Source organism: Juglans microcarpa x Juglans regia, chromosome 3D (genome assembly GCF_004785595.1).
Source record: "Juglans microcarpa x Juglans regia isolate MS1-56 chromosome 3D, Jm3101_v1.0, whole genome shotgun sequence".
Classification (NCBI taxonomy): Eukaryota; Viridiplantae; Streptophyta; class Magnoliopsida; order Fagales; family Juglandaceae; genus Juglans; species Juglans microcarpa x Juglans regia.
Window position 1 is genome coordinate 20,512,575 of NC_054598.1, and position 25,794 is coordinate 20,538,368.

Genomic DNA, 25,794 nt, shown 5'->3' on the forward strand with positions numbered 1-25,794 from the left:
TTCAGAAAGGTCATCTATTTGAGTATTTTGGGAAGATTGATGTTTTGATGAAAATTTGACCTTGTGATCTTGATTTTGATGCTTGGATCTATTTTAGGACATAATTTTTAACCATACGATGTTTGATTTCTGATTATTTTCATGAAATATTTTAGATCAAATGGTTTGATCAAAACCAAACCATATAGGAATCAATTTTGGTGAAAGTGTTAAGATTTGCTTTAAGATGGATTTTTGTGGTTTGTGTGGTTTTGGGTTGATGATTCAAAGGATGATAGTTCTTAGGAGTGTTATGAATATATTGGAAGTATGTTTTTGAACGTTTGGAGTTCTTGGAGTTGTTTTGAAATGAGATAAAATATTGAGAAATAAGGATTGTGCTTAAGGTTAAAAACTTGAAGTTTTTTATTGAAAAGATTTGTGAGTTTTGTTGGCTTTTCTAGTATGCTATTTGAACATAAGATATGATTTTGTATGTTGCAATATTTCGATTAAAGTATAAGAAATGAGGTTTGATAGAATTGCAACAAAAATCAACAGATTTGTGTTGTGTATATTTCGACTTATGCATGTTTGAAATAGGTGTGATGTGTTTTAAGTTTTGATAATTAGATATTTGAATTTATGACAAGGTTTACGTGAGAAATAAATATTTTGGTTAGTTTTGGAGTTCAGATGTAAAATCCTGCGTTAGGGATAAAATGGTAATTTTACTCTAAGATAGTATTTTTATGTTTCTAAACTGTTAGTAAAGAGTTTCTGACATTTAGATATCTCTAATTGCATTTTCTTGTATTTCGCACAATTTATCTATCATGTTACGATCATTGTAAGTTAGCTTCCAACTTAGAACAAGTGTTCATGTTCTTTCGTTCTTACATATGCCCTGCTATGTCATGTCACAATATGTTTATTTGTTACCTATTTTATCTGTCATGAAATGTTTATCTATTATACATTTTATTTTGACACAAAATTTGTCTGTTATGCATTTTATTTTATCACAAAATATTTATTTGTTACACATTTTGCAATGTTAGGAAATGTTCATCTATTACTTGTTATATCATGTCATGAAATATTATCTGTTACACGTTACGTCATGTCATGAAATGTCTATTTGTTTCTTATTATGCCATGTCATTGATCTCATTTTCATGTCATGTTACGTTATATCAGGTCATTTATTCTTTCGCTTCATGCCACGTCATGTCTCGAGTATAAAGTGTCTCAAAAATAATATTTTCACGTCAATGAGGTCAATTTCAAGTTTTCGTTTTATGTTCAGTTTCATGTTGTGTTATTTCACGTTCAATTCAAGTTCATGTTATCAGTTAATTTGTACTACGGTCAAGTTGTATATGATCTACCTGGTATTGCAGTGAAGCAATAGAGTCGGCGTAATACAAAAAGGATACTCATGGTGATGGCGTCGGAGCTACCTAAGTACTCAAATTTCTTAATTAGAATGCATAGTTTCAGTTACATGAGTTAGCATTTCCAATTCATGTTCAGCAGTTTAGTTTCATGTTTAGTTTCAGTTCACGTTCAATTCAAGTTCATATTTAGTATCAGTTTCATGTTCAGTCTCAGTTCACGTTCAGTTCAAGTTTACGTTTAGTATCAGTTTCATGTTTAGTTTCAACTCACGTTCAATTCAAGTTCATGTTCAGTATCAGTTTCATGTTTAATTTTAGTTCACGTTTAGTTCAAATTCATGTTCAGTTTCAGTTAAGTTCATTTCATTTCAATTCAAATCAAGTAAACACATGATATGGTGTATGTGATGTCACATCAAGCTTACTCATGCTCACATTTTCATTCATGTTTTTATTGTCATGCATGCATCTTTAAATTGTTGGTTTAAGTTATTTGTTAACTTGGTGAGATTTGTAATCAAATCTCACTATGACAGTCTCAACTACCATTTCCCTCGAAATAATAAATGATGTATCAAGATCTGGAGAACCCAAGCTGCCACACATGGGAGATTGGACAAGGTCAATAGAATGTGGAGCATCAACGATGAGTTGATGGGGTTTACTCTCTATTTTCTTGATATCAATTTGGATATCATAGTTAAGTTGTGTGAGTGACTTAGCAATTTAGTACTATAGATTTTATTTTCCACACTAGATTTATGTAATACTGTCTCCAGTATTATTTATGTTACATACCTGTTTGACAAGTATTGTAACCTTTTTTATATCAGTCATTATATGAATTTTATGAAGTATGTTTATGCTTTTAGGATACATTACTTCTAGTACTTAGTATTGCTAAAAAAAAAAAAGTTATTCACTGCAAATATGACATATTGTTAGTTGTATGTTAGGTGCATTGCATCTTTATCTGTCATGAACGGGGTAGGTAACCTTGTGTTGCATGTCTCAACGCTTCAAGTTTCGTCAAATCCCAAGCAAAATTTGGGGGCATCCCACTTGTGCAACCTCATCATCATTGCTGGAAGACATTCTCTTCTCAATATAGTGGTATTGATGAGAAGATGGCATTGATGACCTAGAAGTCTCAGGCATCTAAATTGCAGCACGCTCCTCTACAACATAACTGGACTTGCCTCTTCACGTACCTCCATGCCCGAAAATAGGTCCCATTCTTCCAATGGTGGGGTGGCATGGTGGGAAACACTCCTCATGTGGTAGGGCTCTCCTCTCCTACCCCTCATTTATCAATATCCATGACATGGGTCCTATGATGTTCCCACTTCTCTATGCCTATCCAATAGGCCGCTATCTCTCAATCTAACTCTATCAAGAGTCTCCTACATCGTTCTTCATGCATTTAGCAGACTCGCTACTATAAAAGTGTGGATTTCCGTGCCATGACTCGCTGACGTGGCATATAATAATGCAAATAGCAAGGTCAACAACAAGAGAACCAAATCCAGGCTTAACAGACCATATAACTAAGCCATTTTTGTTGAGATAAAATTATTTCTTTGATATCCATAAATCAAGTACAAAAGAGTTGTTTGATGCATGCAATCTCGCATGGTATACAAAACAATTAACATAATCTCAACTAAGCCGGTTTCATAGTCAAACACAAAAATTACATCATTACCCAAACAAGTGAGGGAACTTGGCTTTCATGTCACTTTGTTTTTTCCAATGTAACTTCCTAAGCATTATGATTTTGCCACAGTACTTTTATCAATGAATTCTTGCAATTCCTTAACTCCTTCTCCTTCTAATCAATAATTTGCCCTGGTCTTTCCTCATAGATCAGGTTTGGCTGCAATGATATACTATCTAGGTTGAAAATTGTTGGGGTCTGGTCCCCAAAATTCTTCTTTAAGGAAGATATGTAGATCACATTGTGAATTCCATGAAACTCAGTAAGTAGATTTAGACGGTACCCAACTGCTCCCACTTTCACTAATATCTCATATGGGTCTCATATATCTTGGACTCAATTTCTCCTTCCTACCAAATCGAGTCACTCCCCTCAATTACTAAGTTCAAGATTTAGATTTCTCTAATATCTCATACGAGCTATACTTTCACATAAACCCCGTCACCAAGTTCAAAATTTAGATTTCTCATTTTATTGTCTGCATAACTCTTCTGTAGACTTTGAGCCACCCTTATTCTTTCTCTGATTAATAGGGTTTGGTCCTTTATACCCTTCAAGACCTCTAACCCAATTACCTTGCCCTCCCTGACTTCATGCCAATATAGCAGGGATGCACTTTGAATGGTGGACATGCTACGTAGGGTGCCATTTGATTGGTGGCATGATGTTGTTGTTATAAGCGAGCTCTACCAGAGGTAGTTGCTTCTCTCAATTACCATGCTCCAGAACACAAGCTGTAAGTAGGTCTTCCAAAGTCTGTATAGTCCGTTTGGTCTATCCTTCTATTTGAGGATAGTAGGTACTACTAAACTTCAAATTGGTGCCCATTAAGCTCTGCAGACTTTGCCAAAACCGGGACGTAAAATAAGGGTCTCTATCTAACACAATCATTCTTAGCATTCCGTGCAGTTGAACTATTTTTGACATGTAAATTCTGGCCAATCTTTTCAAGAAGTCGGTGTTCTTGATGGGTATAAAATGAGAACTTTTAGTCAAGTGGTCAACTATCATCGAGATAGTAATATTTCTAGCAAGGGTTCTACAAAATCCCACTACGAAATCCATCGAGATATCTTCCCACTTCCATCAAGATGTTCTGCTTTGACCTTCTGCTTAGACCACTCTTCACATTGAACATTTGTTTACTAATTCTGCCACATCTCTTTCCATTCATTCCCACAAAAAATGATACTTTAAATACTGGTACATCTTCATGCTACTAGGATGGGTGGTATAGGGAGTATGATGAGCCTCCCTTAAAAGTCTATCTCTTAATTCTGGGTCTGTTGGGATTACTCTTTGATCCTTATAGTACAAGGTCCCATCTCCTTTGACCCAGAATTCTTTTTGCCATTATGAGTTCTCTATCCTACATATTACTTCTAACAATTTACTATCTTCCCTCCGACGGGTCTTCAACTCTTCCCAATCCAATGGTACAATATATTGTATTGAGTTCGGAACATCACCCTGATGACGGGTCCCAATCAACGGACGTCTCATACTGCTTAAAAGAGACTCCATCTCTACTGAAGAAACTGAAGGATTTTCAGTTTGGGACTTTCGACTTAAAGCATCTGCCACCACATTAGCTTTACCTGGGTGGCATTTAATGTTGCATAGGTAGCCGCTGATCATTTCGAGCCATCTTCTTTGTCTCATATTCAGATTCTTCTGCTCTTAAAGATACTTGAGGCTCTTGTGATCCTTGATACTTCACACTTTTCGCCATACAAGTAGTATCTCCAAATCTTTAGAGCGTACACCACTGCAGCTAACTCTAAATCATGGATAGGGTAATTTTGTTCGTGGTTCTTCAGCTAATGGGAAGCATATGCGACTACTCACCCATCTTGCATTAGCACACTCCCAAGACTTGCTTTGGATACATCGTTATCTACTACATAAGATTTATGGGGCTTCGGCAATGTCAACATCGGTGTCATTGTCAGCCTCTTCTTTAATTCAAGAAAACTTTCCTCGCATTTTTCACTTCAAATGAACCTTGCATATTTCTTGGTCAAGGTAGTAAGCAGTCCAGATAGTCTTGAGAAGCCTTCAACGAATCTCCTATAGTAACCATCCAGTTCTAAGAAACTCTGAATCTCGTGAATATTGATTGGTCTCAGCCAACTCATCACCTCTTCTACCTTACTAGGATTGACAACTACTCCTTCGTTGGATATCATATGTCCCAAAAATTTTACTTCTTTGAGCCAGAACTCACATTTACTGAGTTTGGTGTACAACTCCTAATCTTTAAGAGTGGTTAGCGCCAAACAAAGGTGTTTTCAATGTTCCTCCTCGCTCTTTGAATAGATCGAAATGTCATTGATGAATATGAGAAAAAAACTATCTAGGTATGTTCTGTATACTCTATTCATCAGATCCATAAGATCCATAAATGTTGCAAGAGCATTGGTTAGCCCAAAGGGCATCACCAAAAACTCGTAATGGCTATACCTCATCCTGAAAGCAGTCTTTGGTAGATCCTGCTCTCTGACCTTCAGTTGATTATATCCCAATCGTAGATCTATCTCCGAAAACACTGATTTTCCTTGTAGCTAATTTGATAGATCATCTATTTGAGGTAACAGATACTTGTTCTTTATTGTCACCTTATTTAACTCCCTATAGTCGATAGACATTCTCATCAAACCATCATTCTTCTTGATGAACAATACAGGTGCACCCCAGGGTGAAGAACTTAGACGAATAAACCATTTCTCCAATAGTTATTCTATTTGCTCCTTAAGCTCTACGGGAGCCATGCAATACAATGCCTTGTGAGTTGGAGCCACTATAGGCTCCAGTTCTATCCCAAATTCAAGTTCTCAATCAAGTGGTAACCCAGGTAATTTGTCTGCAAAACGTCAAGAAAGTCTTCTACGATGAGTATTCCTTGAACTTTGCCATTCCCCACTAACTTTTCAACTACCATCGTAACAAATGTTGATGCACCCTTTGCAATGCATTTCCTAGCTTGCAAAGCTGAAATTACAGAAGGGGTGGCTCCAACCCGACCTTCTTGGATAACTAACCCTATCATCATTTGGTGATTCAAACATGACTTTCCTCTTCTGATAGTCTATCTTAGCATTGTATCTGAACAATCAATCCATCTCCAAAATAAAATCAAACCCATCAAACAAAATACCATCAGATTGGCCTTCAATATTTTTCCTTCTAATTCTACAAGGCACTCCTTAACTATTATGGTACAGGCAAAGTTACTCCCATCAAGAATAGTTACTACTCTATGGGGAAATGTCTTAGTTTGCAAACTACATATTCATGCAAACTCTCATACATAAAAGAGTGGGACACACCCAAATCAAAATATTGCACAGATTGTGAATTTCAATAGCTTGACATTACCTAACATTGACAATAGAGCAATACTACTATTAACTGCAACTCTACTAGTCGAAGTAAAACTTAACGTTATAGGGGTCTTAGACAAAAAAAACCAGTGACAACTCGAGCTTCTTCAGTTTTTGGAGCGTCAGCATCTACATCTCAAAGAATGATTGCATAGACTGGAGCCAGTGCTTGGGGCCGCGACTTGGGTTTGTTGTCTTTGTTAGGAGAAGGTCCACTTCTCTAAGTAGCATTGGGGTTGTCTCTGATCACAAGGCTTGGTCAACCACTCTTGAAACATACCCCTATGGCGTATGTGCAATCATCCAATCGTTCTTGCTGCATTTTCTACAGAATGGGAGCGTGGTCGAAATTTCTTTCCCGATCATGAGGCCTTTTCCCTTATCTGCTCCAGCAAACATCCTCTTCTTCTCTGAATTCCCCCCACAGCGTACGGAAAATTTATCTTGCTCTCTGAGTTGATTTGGGTGGTTAAGCCCTTCTATTCAACCTCTGCAATTGTTGCCACGTTGACCAACTCTTGGCAATTTGGAAGCAAGCCACTTGGTTGTGGATATAGTGTCTATTTATTATTTTTTGTAATATCCTCGTTGAGTCTATGGTTCTTGTGATATGTTTTTGGGTTTGAGAGTTTTTTGGTATTGTGCAACAGTAGGAGATATATTTTATTCTTGGAAGCTTACGATTATATTGGTTTCATCATATTGTTGTAATTGTTGGTATAATTTATGGGGTTGAAAGTTCTGAAAATATTGCTAGGGTGTAATTGTTGGGGTTGGGGTTGAACGTTCTGAAAATATTGCTTGAGTGTAATTGTTGGAGTTGAAAGTTCTTAAAATATTATTGGGGTGTAATTGTTGGGATTGATAATTCTGAAAATATTGAAGTGGTGTAATTGTTGGTGTTGAAAGTTCTTAAAATATTATTGGGATGTAATTGTTGGGTTGATAGTTTTGAAAATATCGTTAGGGTGAAAGATTTTTGCAGTACATATTGACACGATGTCTGAGGTACGTAGTAGCACTAGTAATATCTCACGCTTGAGAAACTTTTGTCTAAATGAATATCCAATATGTTATTGTAGTATTAAAGTATGTCAACGAACTGCTCATACGGAGGATAATGAGGGACACCTATTTTTCTGTTGTCAAAACTTTGAGGTATGTTATTTATTGGTACTCTTGTTTGCTAAGAAGTGATTGGTAATTTCAGGTTCCTAATATGTGCTATTTCATTTTGCAGATTGGGCATTCTTGCGAGTTTTTTTGTTGGTATGATCCGGAAATACCACTATATGGCAAAAAGAGAATTAACCGATTGAAAACTGAGCTTCGAAAGATACAACTGGCAATGAATATCGAAACAACTCAACATCGACTAAAAATAGAGGCTGAGAGGCGCAAGAGAGAACTTGAAAGTGTCAATTTAGTTATAGTTGTTCGCATAAAAATATATCTACAAGTGTACAGAATCGTAACAAGTAGTAAGTGTTTTAAAGAAAACGGTTATTGAACCCACAAAGAATAATTATGCCATTGAGTATTGAAATTGACTAAATTAATTACTATTTGAAAAACCAAAATTTGAAAAATGATTTATCTAAATTAAACTAAAGAAAAGAACATTAAAATTAAGATTTTAAAAATAATAAGAATATATTTAAAGCATTTGACTTCACTTAACAAATCCAACACAATTCATTCTTCCTTGTTATAGAATCTCAATTATCCCAAATTGATGATAAAAATCTCTTAACTATTCAATATTTTCTTTTGAAGAATACCAAAAATATATCTAACTAATAACTCCATATCTCTATATGAATTTAACTAATTGAAGACTCATTAAGTTTTTTGGATTTTCCTTGAAAATCACACTAGTCGCAATAAAGCATCTCTGCTTTCACTCAACTAGTAGTTTTTAATCCTAGAGTTTCAATCACAAATCACATCTCAGACTCATTGCAATCTAAAATATCGAACAATAATTATTTAGAAAATTGTAAGTATTAAGGATAAGGAATAAATACTTAATCATGGAAATATTGAAAATAAAATAACTTGCAATATAAATTGTGTTCAATGCTAGACTACATCAAAACTCTAGAAAATAGAATTAGTTCACAATGTAATTAAAAAGAAAAAGAATAAAACTGGTGTTCTTCGTTAAAGTCAGTTGATAAAGCATGCGGCTCTCGACTCTGCCCTCTAGTTTCGTCTTCTTGAAAGAACACTTCAAGAATAAATTCTAGAATTCTAAACTCAGATTCAGATTCTAAAAATAAAAACTCTCGACTCCAATTCAGAACTCATCTCTATTCATCCCACAAGTCGAGATTAAATAGATGTTGAAATTCAAATTTGGAAATAAGATAACTGCGGCTACAATCTAGTCTAAAGGTCTGAAAATTAGTTTTTAAAGATAAACGTTAACATAAAAAAAAATTATTTTAAAAATAATAAAATTATCTAAAGTAAAAGATTAAGTGATATCGACTTGAATTGCAGAATTTTGAAAGATTTGGTCGCCAACACGAGAGTGATTGCGAAAGTCAGATTTGGTGGTCAGCGACTATTGATCGTAGTCGGGAGAAGTTATCATACCGGGGAGATGCCGTGTGCGTGTAACTGACGTAGAGCTCAAATGAACGGGCGTGGAGCTACAATGACCACACGAAAACTTATTCGCCCAATCTCATCGGCCCGGCAGCTCCGTCACTGCCCCAGTTGTCCTTTTCCAGATCTCTGCGTACTTGCTATTTGACAGAAAATGAGTCCGGAATAGGAAAAGGAAAATGAGCCTTGAAATGGCAATGGCCGTGAGACCGAGAAGCATGAGGATCCCTCCTTGTTTTTCTTCCATGCTTTCGTTATCATCGGTCAGAGTTCGCATGGGGTTCACGTTCAATACGAATTCATCGACGAATAGAATTCCGTTTCTGAAAGCAATTCGAAGTTCTCAAGCACAAGCATCAGCATCCACTGTTTCTCTTAAACAGCGAAGGCCTCAGAACGTAGACGGAGAGTTTTTTGTTGGTAAGAAAGGGAACAATCCCGTTTGAGGAATGGTGAATGCTCTGTTTGCATGTATGTTAACGTTTTTTTTTTTTTGTAAGCTATTATTGCTGATTATTATCTGTTTGGTAAATTATACGAGTTTTGAATGCTTTTGCAGACCACACATGCATAGACTGCGATGCTTGTCGATGGATGGCTCCGGTAATCACTCAAAATTTCCCATTGATACGTTGTGTGCCAAAATTTTTACTTATGGTTGTTGGTTCATTGGTTTTGTATTTCGTGCCGTGAGATAAATGAAGGTCAGTATAGAACTAGCTGGGTTCAAGGTCATGGGAGGCTTTTTTTTTTTTTTTTTTTACACGATCTACTGGCTACAACGTTTTCGACTCCAAGCTTAGTGGAACTTAATTTTGGACTTGGGTTCAAGGGCAGGGTTGGATCTCTGCATTATAGGCTGACTCATCTAGATTGCCTTCCTGATCTTACCCGTAATTAGTACAATCTATGTCAGGCATAAAGCCACCGAGTTGCTCCAGAGCAATAGGTTAACCAAGAGACTACCAGTTTAGGTTACGGTCAGAGCATCTTAAATGAACCAGAGGATAGATATTTCCAGAAATCTGTTTTCGACATGGATCCAAATTTTAAGTTTGGTAGCAAATGCTTCCTACACAACAAGCCGAGCCTTCAACATCAGGGACGAAGCCAGGATTATAACTCTGGAGGGGCCAAATATTTTAGGTTGTAATAAATAGTTTAATTGAATTTTTTAGGGAACACTACTAACGAAGTGATAAAAAAAAAAGTGATTAAAGAGTAAGAAATAGAAAATAAATTCAAAACCTAAAGAAAATAGTCATTTCACAAAACTCATAACGACAAAACAAATTTATATAAAGTTTTAATTAAAAAGTGTATACATAAAGTTTAAGCAAACATCAAAATTAAAATTATGACTTAAAATCTTCACAAAATTTTTAGACAACATTATCAGTGATGACTACAAATAAAAATACTTTATTTATGTTCTCCTATCTTTTTTTTTTTTTTTTGATAAGTTAAAAATTTTATTAAGCACAATGTAATAGGCAAAGCTCAAGTACACAGGAAGTATACAGAAGAAACATCTAGTTACATTCTAAAACTAGAAAAATGAAGATAAGAACTCGTTTACAGCCCCACCCTTGAGTACAATAGCAGATAACCAGCTAAGTAGAGTGCTTATAAAAAACTTCCAAAATGCATCTCTATTGTGTTCCCGATCATTAAAAGCACCTCTCATTTCTCTCCAACCAAATACACCACATAATACACAGAGGCATCATTTTCCATGCAGCTGCCACTTGGGAACAAGTATGCATTTGAAAGTTGGACCAGCTTGCTAGAAAATCACCCACTGCTTCAGGCATAACCCAACTTAGCCCAACCCTTCCAAACACTCCATCCCACAACACTTAAGCCATTTCACAATGAAGTAGTAAATTGTTCACTGATTCCGTTTCTTTCTTGCATATAAAGCACCAATCCAAAACGATCATTCCGCGCTTCCTCAAGTTATCTATAGTCTGAATATTTCCTATTGCTGTTGTCCATACAAAAAAAGCCACCCTTGACGGAACATGAGCCTTCCAAATCCTCTTCCAAGGAAAGCAAATATGGTGCTGATTTAGTAACACCTTATATAGTATGACCGAACTGTAAACTTTTTAGAGGCTGTTTGTCTCCAGCATAGTTGGTCCTTGCCCTGTCTTCTTATCTCCACTGAATACAACAATCTAAAAAAATCAGTAACCTCCTTTACTTCCCAATCCTGGGCAGATCTGGAGAAACCTACATCCCAAAGCACCACTCCATTGGAAAAACTCATCACCTCTGAAACTGAAGCTTGCTTATTAGTTGCCAATCTGAAAACACCCGGAAAGGCTCTAAACAATTCAGTATCCCCACACCAAACATCAGACCAGAATCTGATTTTTGAACCAACTGCAACCGAGAAGTTAACTTGTTTCAGGAAGTGGCCCCAAGCTTTCCTAATAAACTTCCATAGAATCACTCCATATGAACCCTTACAATCCTTGGCACACTATCCTCCCCAATCACTACCATACTTTCGATCAATCACCCCCCTCCACAATGCTTCCTCTTCCCCATGGTATCTCCATAGCCACTTCCCCAACAACGCCTTATTAAAACTACATAGGCTATGAATACCCAAACCTCTATCAACAATCGGGCAACAAACTTTTTTCCAACTCACTAAGGGAGTTTTAGTCTCCTCTCCTAGGCCTCCCCACAAAAAATCTCTATACAATTTTTCAATACGATTGGCCACACCAACTGGTAAAGGAAATAAAGAAAGGAAGTAAGTAGGGATATTAGAGAGAGTACTCTTTATAAGAGTAATCCTACCTCCTTTAGATAGATATGTCCTTTTCCAAGCTACCAACTTCCTCTCTATCTTCTCAACCACCCCATTCCAAATGTGTTTGGCCTTAAAAGATGCCCCTAGCAGTAGTCCCAAATATTTTATGGACAGAAAAGCAACTTTGCACCCCAGAAATTCTGCCAAGTGATGAATGTTGTGGACCTCTCCCATCGGTATCAACTCCGATTTACTTAAATTCACTTTTAATCCAGAGATGGCTTGAAAACACAGCAGGACAACCCTCAAAACTTGAATTTGTTCCCCAACAGCCTCACAAAAAATGAGGGTATCATCAGCGAAAAGCAAGTGTGATATTGTAGAAGGGCCATTAGAATTAGACCCCACTGAAAAACTCGAGATAAATCCTGCTCCTACCACTGCCTCCACCATACGACTTAAAGCCTCCATAACAATATCAAATCGGAAGGGAGATAAGGGATCCCCTTGTCTCAAACCTCTTGAACTCGGAAAATACCCACAAGGCTGCCCATTAACAAGCACAGAAAAACAGACAGTTGAAATACAATGGCTTATCCAGCCACACCACTTATCACCAAAGCCGCATCTTCTAAGCATATACAAAAGAAAATTTCAGTTTACATGATCATATGCTTTTTTCATGTCCAACTTACAAAAGACCCCCGGAGCCCCTTCCCGCATGCGGCTGTCTACACATTCATTTGCAATCAACACCGAATCTATAATTTGTCGTCCTCTAACAAATGCATTTTGAGATTTAGAAATTATCTTCTCCACCACTTTGCTCATTCTATTTGCTAACACCTTTGAAATAATCTTATAGACACTACTTATCAAACTAATTGGGCGAAACTCCTTCAACTCCGAAGCACCCACTCTCTTTGGAATCAAGGCAATAAAAGTGGCATTCAAAGTCTTCTCAAATTTTTGAAACTCATAAAATTCATGAAATACATTCATCACATCCTCCCGCACAATCTCCCAACAATCCTGAAAAAATGCCATAGAAAACCCATCCGGCCCAGGAGCTTTGTCTCTCCTCATTCCACACACCACCTGATGCACCTCAAGCTCTTCAAACGGCCTTTCAAGCCAACTTGCTGAAAAATCATCCACCGCTGCAAAGTTCAATCCATCAATCTTGGGTCTCCAAGCTTCCGTCTCACTTAGGAGAGAACTAAAAAATTGCACAGCATGCTCTTGGATCTCGGCAGGTGAGGAAAGCAGGTTATTTCCAGTTCTTAACATCTCAATAGCATTGTTTCGTCTATGAGAATTAGCCATTTTATGGAAAAAACTAAAGAACTCTCGACTTTTGCCTCCATGATATTTCTTCCCTCAAAAGAACCCTCTCAAGTTCCATTTTTACTTCGTTCTTCCTAGACAAACTCCCCCACTATCCCCGTCAGCTTCCAAAGATTGAAGCTCATCCCAAAGGGCTTTTTTCTGCTGCTCAACATGCCCAAACACCTCCTTATTCCACATCTTCGAATCAGCTTTTAAGGCTTTGAGTTTACTAGCCAAAACAAAACTAGGAGTCCCCTCAAACTGGTATGACAGCCACCAACTTTTTACCTTATCAACGAAGCCCTCCACTTCCAGCCACATATTCTCAAACTTAAAGTACCGTTTGCCCTCATGAATACCCCCACACTCAAGAATAATGGAAAAATGGTCCGATCCTACCCTTGGAAATCGTTTTTGGCACACCTTTGGATAATGAGCTTCCCACGACGATGATACTAAAAATCTGTCCAATCTTGAACCGCCTCTATAATTGGACCACAAATACTCACCCCCCACCAACGGTAAATCCAGCAATTCCAAATCAAAAATTAGCTGTGAGAAAACCTCCATAGCTGCAGTCATCGAAGATAGACCCTCCCGCTCACTTAGGATTCGAACTATATTGAAATCCCCACATATGCACCAAGGTAGATCCCACACAAAATACAACCCTAAAACTTCATCCCGCAGCAAGTTTCTATCCCGATCCCTATTGGGACCATATACACTTGCTAATGCCCATGACCACCCATCTTCAATGCACTCTTCCACTATCTCAACAACTCTACTATCCCACATGACTAGCACTCCCCCAGAAGCACCCGAAGAGGCTAAATAAGTCCAGCCTACAAACGAACCTCTCCACAAGCTACTAATTACATTCCTGTCAACAATTTCCAATTTTGTTTCTTGGAGGCATACAACATCAATCTTCCAACTATGAATAATGGACCTAATGCGAAGGTGTTTATTGACATTATTGATCCCCCTTACATTCCAAGAGAGTATTTTAGGCTTTATTAACTGGACTAGTATCCCTCCCCTTTGATCTGTCCCTCCCCGAAGTACCCTCCTTATTGTCATAATTAATAGAACAATGCAATCTTTTCAACTCCCGCTCCTTTCTCACCGATGACTTCTCAACCGTGGATCGACCAGCTTCAAGCAACTAAAAGTGCCCTTAATTGTTCTTCATAGCCATCATAAAAGAGACCCACACAACTTTGAATCTTCTCCACTTGTTTAAAAACCCAATCATCCTTGGACACAATCTGAAGGGGAGTCATCTGTAACGGAGATGAACTACCCTTCTCCTCCTCATAAATAGCTACTTCGAGCTGTGGATCCGAAACCATCCTTTCCTGCCCTTCCATTTCAGGCAGTTCAAACACAACCTGCCTGCTTCCTTCTAAATTCAAAAACTGCTTCAGTAAACAATTACCCCATTCCACCATCCTCAAGTGAGTGACCACAAAGGTAGAACCTCATTTTGTCCCTCAGCAGCCTCAACAATTTCCCCTGCCTCCCTTTCCAGAACATGATGGACCAGCACTAACTCACCCGAGGCTTCGTCTCTGCCTATCGACTCTCTCTGTGCCAAGGGTGGAAGCACCTGTGCAATTATCGGCGCCGTTACATTGTCTCGGGACTGAGCCGATACTACCTCACCTTTGCTCGCGGGAAGTTTGCCTTTACTCCTCGCTATTGACGTCGAGGTCTCGCTATCTACCTCCGTCGACCAAGTCTGTGCAGGAGCCGAGACGATGGGAGCTGGGCTACAGACAGATCTGCTCGAGTTCACCCATCCAAGCTTCGCAGACCCTGCTGCCGAAGGCTGTGCATCTGTCGAAGCTTCGAGGGCCTTCGACGTTGCCGTCTGAGGCTTCGCCGGCTACGGTGGCGCTGACCCACCCATTGTTGGGCCCACCTCGAACTGCGACTTCTTCCTCCAAGCCAAGCCTCTCACCTAGTTGGGCTCGGGCCCGGTGTTATGCTTAGACTGGGCCTTTCCTTTAAGCCCCCGTTCCTAGCCCACGCCCAACGCTTTATTCCCCCTCTTCATAAGATCAGACTCCGGCCCATTCCCCAGGCCCAAACTCGACCCCATGGCTTCCTTACCCAATATGATACGCATCGTATCATCCCTTTGTCTTTAACATCCATCTCTTCCAGTGCAGCCTGCATATCCCACAAATCCTTCACAACACTTACATCACTTTGCCTAGACACACCTCTGCCATCACCCTCTCGCCTCTGGCCACCTACCAAAACAGGAACTTCACCTACTCTATATAGGTCTGTCGAAGCAGAGTTTCTCACGTCTTGAGGTGTTTGCACAACCTCCATGTACAATCGAGCCAACGTAAGTGCTACTGTCAATGAAGACGGTAGACCTCTCCCCTGACCACCTTTGTTACCCACCTCCCTCACGGCCATCGCAAGCTTCCTCCACCTCATTCCATCCCTGTCCCCAGGGATAAATATGAAACTCCGACGCCCTTCTCCACTATACTCCACCAGGGCCAAGAAACTGCCATGGGAGTTGGAGCCCTGTTGCGCGATGTACTCTCTGTTTCCATCCCTATAAGCAGAGTAGGACACATTTCTCCCATGCTTAACACATTCCTCCAGAGCCCTTAAGACCCAGCGAGTTGTGTCCCAACCCAGCCTCAAGGTTTGCGATCCTTTCCAACCCCTCTCAGTGATAAGCACTTCACGCCCCTCTGCCCGTATCTCAAACACCTTCGATTTGATTGCTAAGCTTCTCATGGAAGACATATTCTTCCAAGGTTGCATCAGACACCCCACCGTCAAGAGCCCACAACCACCATGGACTACGTGAACTTACGGAAGGAAATATTGTGTACGGAGAGAGAAACTAAGGACAGAGAAAAACTTTTTTTTTCCATGACCAAGAATTACCCATGTTATCAATTGGTAGTGATGGAATGAACTGAAATTGAATTTCTTCTCCTATCTTTCAAATGTGTTTAAAAGTAAATATTATTTTTCTAATAAATCTTTCTAAGAATTGAAGTTTTATCCATCAAAATATTATATGAAATAATATAGCTGAATTATTAAATTTTAGTTTGCTTGGATTAAAATAGTATGTTCAAAAGTTGCGTGGGCAAAAACAGGGGTGTCAAAGTAAATTTTGTTCAGAGCCCTAGGGGATCAGGGCCCCCTCTTGTCCCACCCCCCTTGGCTTCGTCTCTGCCTTCAACTCCTAGTTCCTCACTCCTGGTTCCTCACTCCTGTAAGCTTGTATTTTGTGTCCTGATTTCCACCCATTGAGAAGCTACTGGATGAGGTATTGTTTCAAGATTGGAGTTCCTGATGCACAACAGTCAAGAGAATGGGAACAATCCTTTCAAGACCCATGACGTGTTGAACCTTAGACTTAAAGGGAGTGATACCCTAAGACTAAGGCCTTCACCACTTGGGCCAACCCCTTAGTGAAAAGCCAGCAATTTAACCAGTTCCGTGTAGGAAAACTTCCGAGGGTACGGTGCACGGGACCGGGGTTTACTCTGTAGGAGTGGGTCTGAAGGGCCATGCCTTGGATAGGTTCCCCGACATAAAAAAAAAAAATGTATGAGTGGAATAACATTTCCTGAAGATTTACCTAAACATTTACCTATCAAAAGAAAAATATATTTACCAAATATTTTGCTTAAAAATAGCATTTCATGAAGTTTGAGACAAAGGAATAACAAACAATTTCATTACGGCCTCTTCATTTTGAGACATTATGGCTTTGGGATTGACCTGGTTAGCAAAGAAGGAATCCATAAAATCTGGGATCTGACACCATGATAAGAAATACTACCCTCATAATTGGAACATGTCCAGGAATTTGATAAAATAGAAGTTCATAAGCAGTTAATTTATTGTAGTTGGATAAGCTATTAAAAATATGAGGGAATGAAAGACCAAGGAAAGAAAGAAAATTGCATCAAAATGCTGGTGGTTGTGGTAGGACCCCATGTTTTGTGGCCCATGGCCAAGTCACTAGCCATGTCTAGACAAGGCTGGACAGCCCCACAGTAGCCCCATGGGCATGCCATGGGGCCTGCCTTGACATGCCCAGGATGCCTAGTGAGGCTGGTTACCAGGCCAGCATGCTCAGCCTGGCCAGTGCACGCAGCACGCCCAGCCTGGGCCGCGTGTGTACAACTCGCATGCATAGCGTGCGCGCAGCAGTTCCGCGCGCAAGCCCAGCGCATAGCAGTTCCATGCGTGCGCAGCCTAGCGCCACACGCACACGCCCAGCGCGTGCGCAGCCCAACTGTTAGGGACCTCGGTCAAGTCCCTAAATACTAAGTTCTCCACGCCAATGGTGGTCTTGTGATGACCGAATCATTATTCCTCTCTTGCTTGGTTCTCAAGCAATGGTGGTCAAGATGACCACTTGGGTATGCTGAGGTTATGTGTTTAGGTTAAGATGGGTGTATGGTGTGGTGGTAAGGGTCAAGGAATGGTATGAGGTACAATGGATGAGGGCACACGACACTAGGGTGGGCTAGGGTTGGCGCCACTTGGAAGATGAGATTTAGGGTTTGGAAGGTATGTGATGGGCGGCTAGGGTTTGGATGTAGTGTTTGGAAGATAGGAATGGTATGTGGTCGGCTAAGGTTGGCCGAACAAGGCTAGGGAGTGATTTTAGGAAGTTGTTCCTAAAATCTATTGGAAAGGAGTTAGCTGAGTATGGTGAAGTGTTTGGGTCAACTAGGGTTCCTTAATTATAGGAACCTTAATTTGGTAAGAGGAGTGTTCGGCTAGGACAATTCAAATTAGGCAAGGATTGCCAAAATTTGAATTCAAATTCCAATAGAAGGAGGTTCGGCTAGGGCAACAAAGATGAAGCAAACAATTTATAGAAAGTTGACTAATACATGTGTTGGTCGATTTTTATGGATTGAATGGATTGGAAGAGCAAATAATATGAAGAACTTCAAGAACAATGAAGAACACTCAAGAACAAAATCAAATGCTTATGAACTTGAATGAACAAAAGCATAAACAATAATAATCCAATACTTGATTCACGAATTGCATAAGAATTGAATAAATCTCATATATTGATAACTCAACTTGGATTCACAAATTACACCAAATTGCAAATAACAAGATAAATGAATCACACTTATTCAAAGAATTGTAAAGTGTGATTCTCTTTTTGGGATTTACGAATTTCTCCTAAAAAGTCCAAGTGCAATGGCACCGGTTTGTGATCTCTCAAACAATAGTCTTCCCTCTAGGAGTTTGCCAAAAGATTCTAAAGCAACTGAAAGATATCCTATTTTTAAGCAATACAAATTGGAAACCCCTAATAGGTCCCTTGAAAATAAATAATTAAATCAAATTAATTAAATAAAATAAATAACACGATAGTAGTCATGGACTAAGGCTAGCCGTGGCATGCATGGCCCATGGTGGGCTAAGTTAGTGCATGGTGGTCTTCGGGCTGGTCCATGGTCAGGTGGTGTGGCATGTCTTGCTGATGGTGAGCCATGGTGGTGCACGGCATGGCCCATGCTGGTGGCCTAGGCACTGAGTCTACAGGGCATGGGCTGGAGTCGTGCGCTGGATGGCATGCTTGGTGGGCATGCCACTGGCCTGCTCTGCAAGGCACGGGCTGGAGCTGTGCGCTGGATGGCATGCCACTAACCTCGCACTCCACGACATGCCACTAACCTCGCAGGAGTGCGGCAGGGCTGGGTAGTGCCGCACAAGGCCTTGCGGCGCATGGGCGCGTGCAAGGGCCACGCGGCCTATCAAGGAGCGCATGGGCCTGCGCACTATGACTCGCAAGCGTGCGCATGCGCGCGGCAGCCCGCATGCTGGGCACCCCGTGCGTGTCACCCCACGAGCCAAGGCATGCTTGTGGGCTAGCCAAGGTGTTTGTCCCACCATGACTAGGGCATGTGCGGCATCTCTAGAGGCAACTTGACGTGGGGGTCTAACACCAACGCCCCCAACGCCCAAGCACCTTGCCTAGGCCGCCAACCAGGCCATCGCCCAGGCCATTCCTGGGCCATGTCAGCCACATGCCAGCAGCCTTACCAGCAATGTTAGCCATGGGCCAGCCTAGCCCACCCATGAGCTCATGCATGCCATGAGTCAACTTGGCTCATGCCAACTATGTTATTACTTATTGTTTATTTTATTTTAATTATTTATTTTTCAAGGGACCTATTAAGAGTTTTCAAGTTGTAATCCTTATAAATAGGACTCTTAGTTTTTACATTTACATCTTTTGGCAAATTCTCATTATGGGTAGATTATTTTGTTCTTGAGATCACCTTTTGATGCTAGGCATTTGGGCTTTTGGGGGTGTAATACATGAATCCCCTAAGAGAGGATCACACCTTGCAATTCGTGAATATGTGTAGTTCAATCTATTTTGTTTCTTTTCATCTTTAGGGTGCAATTCGTGAATCCCTAAGGATCCATTAATCTTACGAGTGTTTTTCATTCAATCTCTTGTCTTCCATTTTCTATCTTTTAATCTTATTAGTTTATGTGCATTGTTCTTGTTGTGTTCTTGAGAATTACTTGTGTTGTTCTTGAGGCATTCTTGTGTTGTTCGGCCACAACCCATTCCATTCAACCATTTGATCTCCCCACTACATAAGTCGACCACTATAGTGTTTTCCTTAGTCCACTTGCCATAAATTGCTTTGCTGCCCATCTTCATAAAAACCCTAGCCAAATCATCACTTACCATATTCATTGACCTAGCCAAACCCATATTTCCTCCCAACTTTCATATTTTCCACTTACCATATTCAACCACACCAAAGTCACCCATCCATAAAACCCTAGTCGCCCACCTCAAGCCCCTATAAGGTAACTCATTCCTTTTAGGAGTCTTGACTTCCTCACATTCAAATTCCATTTCAAATCCCTTAATTTATAGAATTGACAATCACATTCAATCCCTTAAATCACTCTTCCTAAAATCTCTCTAGTCAATTATTGACTTGTCATCCCAGTCCAAATTCAAATTCCCCTCTTCCCACAAAGATTCCCTCCATCTTGCAAACCTTCCATATCCATTTCCCAATCATCCAAATCTAGCCCACCTTCCAAAGACCATGTCAACCCCAATCCTACCATACCCAATTCGGCAACCCTAGTTGCTTTACACCCAAAACCCTAATTTCCCACTCTTCCACCTCATTCCCAAACCCTAGCATCATCCTAAACTCCAACCATAAGTCAACTCTTCCCAATCTCGAAATCAACCCTATACCAATCCTAATTACCATCCAAGTGGTCCAAACATCAAGGGCACCCTTCAAGCCGTCTACATTGCATCAAACACTCATAATCATCACTTAGATCATCCGAAACCCTAACCTCACCTCACTCATCCAGCCCTAGCCCATCATCTTGGCTCCACACTCAAGGACAAGACCCAAGCCGCCCACATTGATTTGCCCTCCCTAAATATTTAGCCTACCCAAGTTCATCATCTTCATCATTCCATCACCCAAATACCAACCCTTTGTGGAAGGCCAAGCAAGTTGGCAAGGTCACTCGGTCATTATCCTCACCAAGGCAAGCTCGTGGTCCTTAGTGTTAGGGATAAGACCGGGGTCCCTAACAGGTTGTTTCTTGTTGCAAGTGAATGCAACGAATAGAGTTGGAAAACAAAAATAAGTAAGCAATTTATATATAGACATTTTGTACTCGGTTTACAGTTTTTGCTTTGTCATTTCCATTATTCAATAGCCACATCATGATCCACAAGTAAGGTGTCAAGACTCAAACCCATGGCTGGTCCACCCTGGGCCACATTCCTCCAATTATCAATAAATTTTGGTACCATAGCCACAGGTGTTTAAAGATGATGGGAAAAATTGAAGCTTTTTAATAACTGACACGGACAATCTTGTTTATCCGTTCTCCTGATAACGATAATGGAGCCGTCAGAACCTTTATGCTGTACATATTTGCGCACACTTTTTATAATCCTGAAAGTTCTTTAACAATCTATTTTTCCTGTCTCTTTCAATCTCTTTTTCATGATGGATAAGGTTGAAAGTAATTTGGTCCAGATTGGCAAAATCGACCGAACTGGACCGAATTCTGGACCGATCGGTCTCAGTTCCAAAACATATGGACCGATGAAATTCGGTCCGATCCCATTGTTTACAAATTTTAGACCGGACTGGACTGAATTGGACCAAACCCCTATATATATATATTTAAAATATTTTTGATAATTTAATATATTATTTTTATATAATAATTATATAAGTTAATGATATAATTTTTGTCTAATGTATTTTTATTGACCATATAAAATATCAAATAATATATGATGTCAATTAATAATGAGAAAAATTTTGAACCGATCGAACTATTTTTCTTCAAATAACAGCCATTCAATAAAAAAGTGCCACGTATGAGTTCTGTTTTATCAACATCGTAAATGACCACAGAGGATTCAGAAATATTCTCCCCCTCTCGAAATTCTTCTATTCCTCCTACCCCCCCGGAACCACCTCGCATCGGCATCGGTCCCTTCCCCCACCATCTTGCGCCGGTGGGATGTGTTTGCCTCGAAATTCTTCTATGTGTTCTGTTTTATCAACATCGTAAATGACCACAGAGGATTCAGAAATCTTCTCCCCCTCTCGAAATTCTTCTATGCCTCCCCCCGAGGCGAAATATGCTACTAGAACTCTCCTCCTTTTTCGTAGCATCGGCATCGAGCCCTCCCCCACCAGCTCTCGAAACCCCCCCCCCCCAAATAGAGGCGAACCGGTTCTTCTTTTCTCATCCTGACGAAAGCTAACTCGGCAAATACGGCATCGTTTGCATCGTCGTCCTCACCATCGTCGTCGGTTTGATGCTCTGATTTTTTGTTCAAAACAAAAAGGTGATTCAAATGGGTTTTGTGATTATTTGATGCATGTTTGGATTTGTGATTTGATTTCTTTGTGTAAAAATCCAACTTCATTGAATGTTGATTTGAGTTGATTTGAGGCATCGACGGTGGTATCGGGGATTGAGGCATCGATTTGGGGCAGAGACGAAGAGGATGAAGGTGGTCCGTGGGTGGTTGAGAAAGGGTTGTGTACTCGGCTGTGGATGTGAGATTTGGAGGGCTGAGAGGGGGAGATCTGGTGTTAAGAGTTTTATATTTTTAAGTGTAGACTTGCTTATGTGTCGCCTTTTGATTGAGGGCTTTTAAACGCCCAAAACTAGCCGAACCGTTCCAAAGAGGAACTCATTACTAATAAATCGTGATAATTCATACATACTCTACTATTTACACTTAATTAAAATAATTAGATAATTTTTTTTAAATGTCTAAGTTGCAAGGAAGCATGAATAATCTATGTACGATGAAATTATTTGATATTCATTAACCATATATAAAATGTATGACATTATCAATAATTATGCATACTAAAGAGTAAAGTTTATGTTAGTAAGTTGTAACTATCAGCATCATAAATATAATTATAGTAAAATATTTTTCTAATGAATTATTTACATAATCCACGTTAATAATTCACTTAATTTTAATTTAGTAATTTAAATATTTTTTTTATTAATTTATTTGAAAACAAAGATAAAAAAAATAATAAAATAATTAGGCCGGATTGAACAGGCCAACTGGTAGTTACCGATCCGGTCTAGTCCCTATGGATGTTCGGTCCGGGAAAAATGGACCAAAAAATCACTGGACTGGACCGAACCGATTTACACCCCTAACTTGATGGATCTTCTTTATTAATAGAGCTTATGATAATTGATAAATAAGGATATACGCTTCTGATAATGGCCTTGAATTTCTTGATCTTCACAGCAAATTTTCACACGAGTTGATGAACAGTCTGCAGTTCTTAAACAACCAACATGTGAAGAGGAACGACTAAAAGCTCTACAGGTTCTTATCTCAAATTTTTCTGTTTCCCATTGCCTTTCTTCCTGTCCGCATACTATTTGGCACTTTTTTCTTGTAAATATTGAGATTTGCAACCCATTGGTGAGAATTAAGTGTTTCATGGAAAACTTGCTTTAAATAGAGTTTTTATGAAAAAAGCACATGTATATTCCATCCAAAACTATAAACTTTGTTCTTTTAGGTGTACCAAAAATTGATCCTCTAGTAAAACTAAAATACCGAGTATATGGAGTGCAATTTCAATATAAGTAGAATGGAAATGGGGATATAGTAAAACTTTACCACCAAGAGAAACCAAACAGCAATCATTTTTGGTATCAGATCTATAATACCTAATGCTGAAATGATATAGGAGGATCTGACCCATTGAATAAGAGCAACATGGATGAAATGGAGAAACTCATTGGAAGTATTGGGTGAGTGTGCAATATTAGACTGACCATGATCCATGGTTCTGGATAAGCTGAGCTTTTAAGAGGAAATACATTTGTAAAATGAGGTTCAATGAGTAAGAATATGAAGTTGGATGAGTAAGAATGCAATCCAGAAGGATAGGACTGGCCCCTATTGAGAGAGAGGAGGAAAACTTGTTTAACATGGTTTAGACATATCCAACTGAGAGTGATCAATGCGCTAGTGAAAAAGAATGATTTAAGTCAAGTTGAGGAAATGATTATAGGTAGAAGGAAGCTTAAAATAAAAACTTGAAGTCATGGGGAAAAATGATATAATAAATAGGGAGATGGCAGAAAGTATGATTTAGGACCTTAGGTTTAAGATAATGACAGCAAATGATGTACATTGCCGTCCTCTCTTAGTTGAAAAAGGACTTGTGAACTATATCCAATTTGCTTGCCTTATCTTCGCCGTTAAGCGGTTTGGGTTTGTTTGTTTTCTGGTTTTGATTTCATTATTGGCTGTTTAGATTTTAATTATGTTTCTTGATGGTTTTTTGGATGGTTTGATTGTTACCACGGTTTTCCTCCGACATAAGTGAGGGTGTTTTTTAATAATTTGGGAGGAGGTCACTCGTACATGTGACCTCTTCTCTTGTTAAAAAACAAAAAAAAAAAAAAAAATGTAGTTTTAGACGAGTTCGCAAAGAGTTGGAAGCTGTATGCATCAGCTTTTTGAAGAACAACGGATGAATGCAAAATGGTATCTACCTTTTTTATTTTTCTTTTCATTCATTACAAATGGATGTCTGGAGACATCTAGAGACGGTCTTTTGTGATATGGAAGTTCAAACAAATGGTATGTTCACTTGGAGAGGATAAGGATGATCAATGAGGAAAGGGATTTAAAACGGTTGGATGCCTTGAGATGGAAGTCATTTCATGGGGAGGAAGGAATAAAGAGTTCTCTAGCACTGTTTGGTAAAGCAAAAGTGCGTAATATCATTCTTTGATATGCACATATTATATCTTTGAATGCAAGGAAGGTGGGGTTGGGGTTTAGTCAGATGCTGGATTGTAATTATGGTTGTAAGTTGCTTTCATGATAGGAGGTTCAAGTCAGCATTTGGTTGAGTGCGGAGGAAGAGTATCCTTTTTTACCTATTTATCTTCCTGTAAATGTTCCAGTGCTTTTGGGTTTCAAATGAACTCCTGCTTTAAGTGGTGTCTTGTGTCCATGTGATGCAGGATGTTTAGGAGTTTGGCACCATTGTCTAATTGCCAGATTTGATGTACCGGGGTTTAGTGTTAATTAGGTATGAAAAAACATTGATGTTGGTGGTTTCAGAGCTCTTTTCTTATTTTTGACAGATTACATAAAAGCCTTGAGATATGTTATTCACAATCCTTTTACTATAGAGACTGGGGCTCTTTTATTAAAAAGAAAATGAACCATCATACCCCTTAGAAACTGTAGACATAAATTGAAAAGCATGCAAATGTAAAATATATATATATATATATATATATATATATTATTATAGGTAAACGATTGTATTAGTAACAAAAGGCTTAGCCCAAGTATACAAGAGGGTATACACAAGTTAACTCCTATCTAGGAAGAAGAAAAAGAAACAAGAAAGTCGTCATGAATGCCTAGGCCATTAAAATCTATAGCTATGGCCCATAAAAATAAAGTTCTAACAAAAAGTGATCTAAGTTCCTCTATAGAGCGTTCTTTATCTTCAAATGTCCCGTCATTACACTCCTTCCATAGGCACCACAAGATGCAAATAGGCACCAATTTCCACACAACTGTGATTTGGGGGCTCCTCTTAGGTTTGTCAGCCGGCCAAGAACTCAACCATTATGGTTGGCATGACCCGAGCTAGCTCCAACCTGCAGAACACATCATCCCATAGCTCTATAGCTACCTCACAATGTAGTAGAAGATGATCCATAGTTTCACCACTTTTCTTACACATGCAGCACCAGTCTACTATGATCATCCCTCGTTTTCTTAAGTTTTCCATCGTCAAATCTTACCCAAGGAAGCTAACCAAGCAAAAAATGCATGTTTAGGAGGTGCTCTATTTTGCCAAATCTTCTTCCATGGAAATTGGTTATCTTCCGATTGTGTGAGAGACTTATAAAAAGAACGAACCGAGAACATGCCTTTATTTGTTGGTTTCCCCCACAGCCTATCAGCTCGTTGAATGTTCGGTCTCATGGAGTATAATATGAAAAAAACCCTTAAAGCTACCAATTTCCCAATCTTGG

The 25,794-nt window shown here is 39.2% G+C and overlaps 1 protein-coding gene and 1 long non-coding RNA gene across 3 annotated transcripts in view; one reads left to right on the forward strand and one right to left on the reverse strand.

The window, feature by feature from the left end:
- Positions 1-5,039: 5,039 nt before the first annotated feature.
- LOC121254129 lies at positions 5,040-22,175 on the reverse strand. Its single transcript, XR_005938581.1, has 3 exons — positions 21,968-22,175; positions 20,557-20,561; positions 5,040-5,051 (listed from the first exon to the last, which is right to left on the reverse strand). It is a non-coding gene; the product is annotated as an uncharacterized LOC121254129 (long non-coding RNA).
- The window catches only part of LOC121254128, a 38,764-nt gene continuing 22,102 nt past the window's right edge, over positions 9,133-25,794 (forward strand). The window contains exons 1-3 of one of the 2 annotated variants that reach the window (XM_041154096.1): positions 9,133-9,512; positions 9,652-9,695; positions 23,021-23,101. In XM_041154096.1, the coding sequence (XP_041010030.1) occupies positions 9,272-9,512; positions 9,652-9,695; positions 23,021-23,101 (366 nt within the window). In that variant the 5' untranslated portion in view covers positions 9,133-9,271. The remainder of the gene's footprint in view (positions 9,513-9,651; positions 9,696-23,020; positions 23,102-25,794) is intronic. The other variant, XM_041154095.1, reaches the window with a different exon arrangement.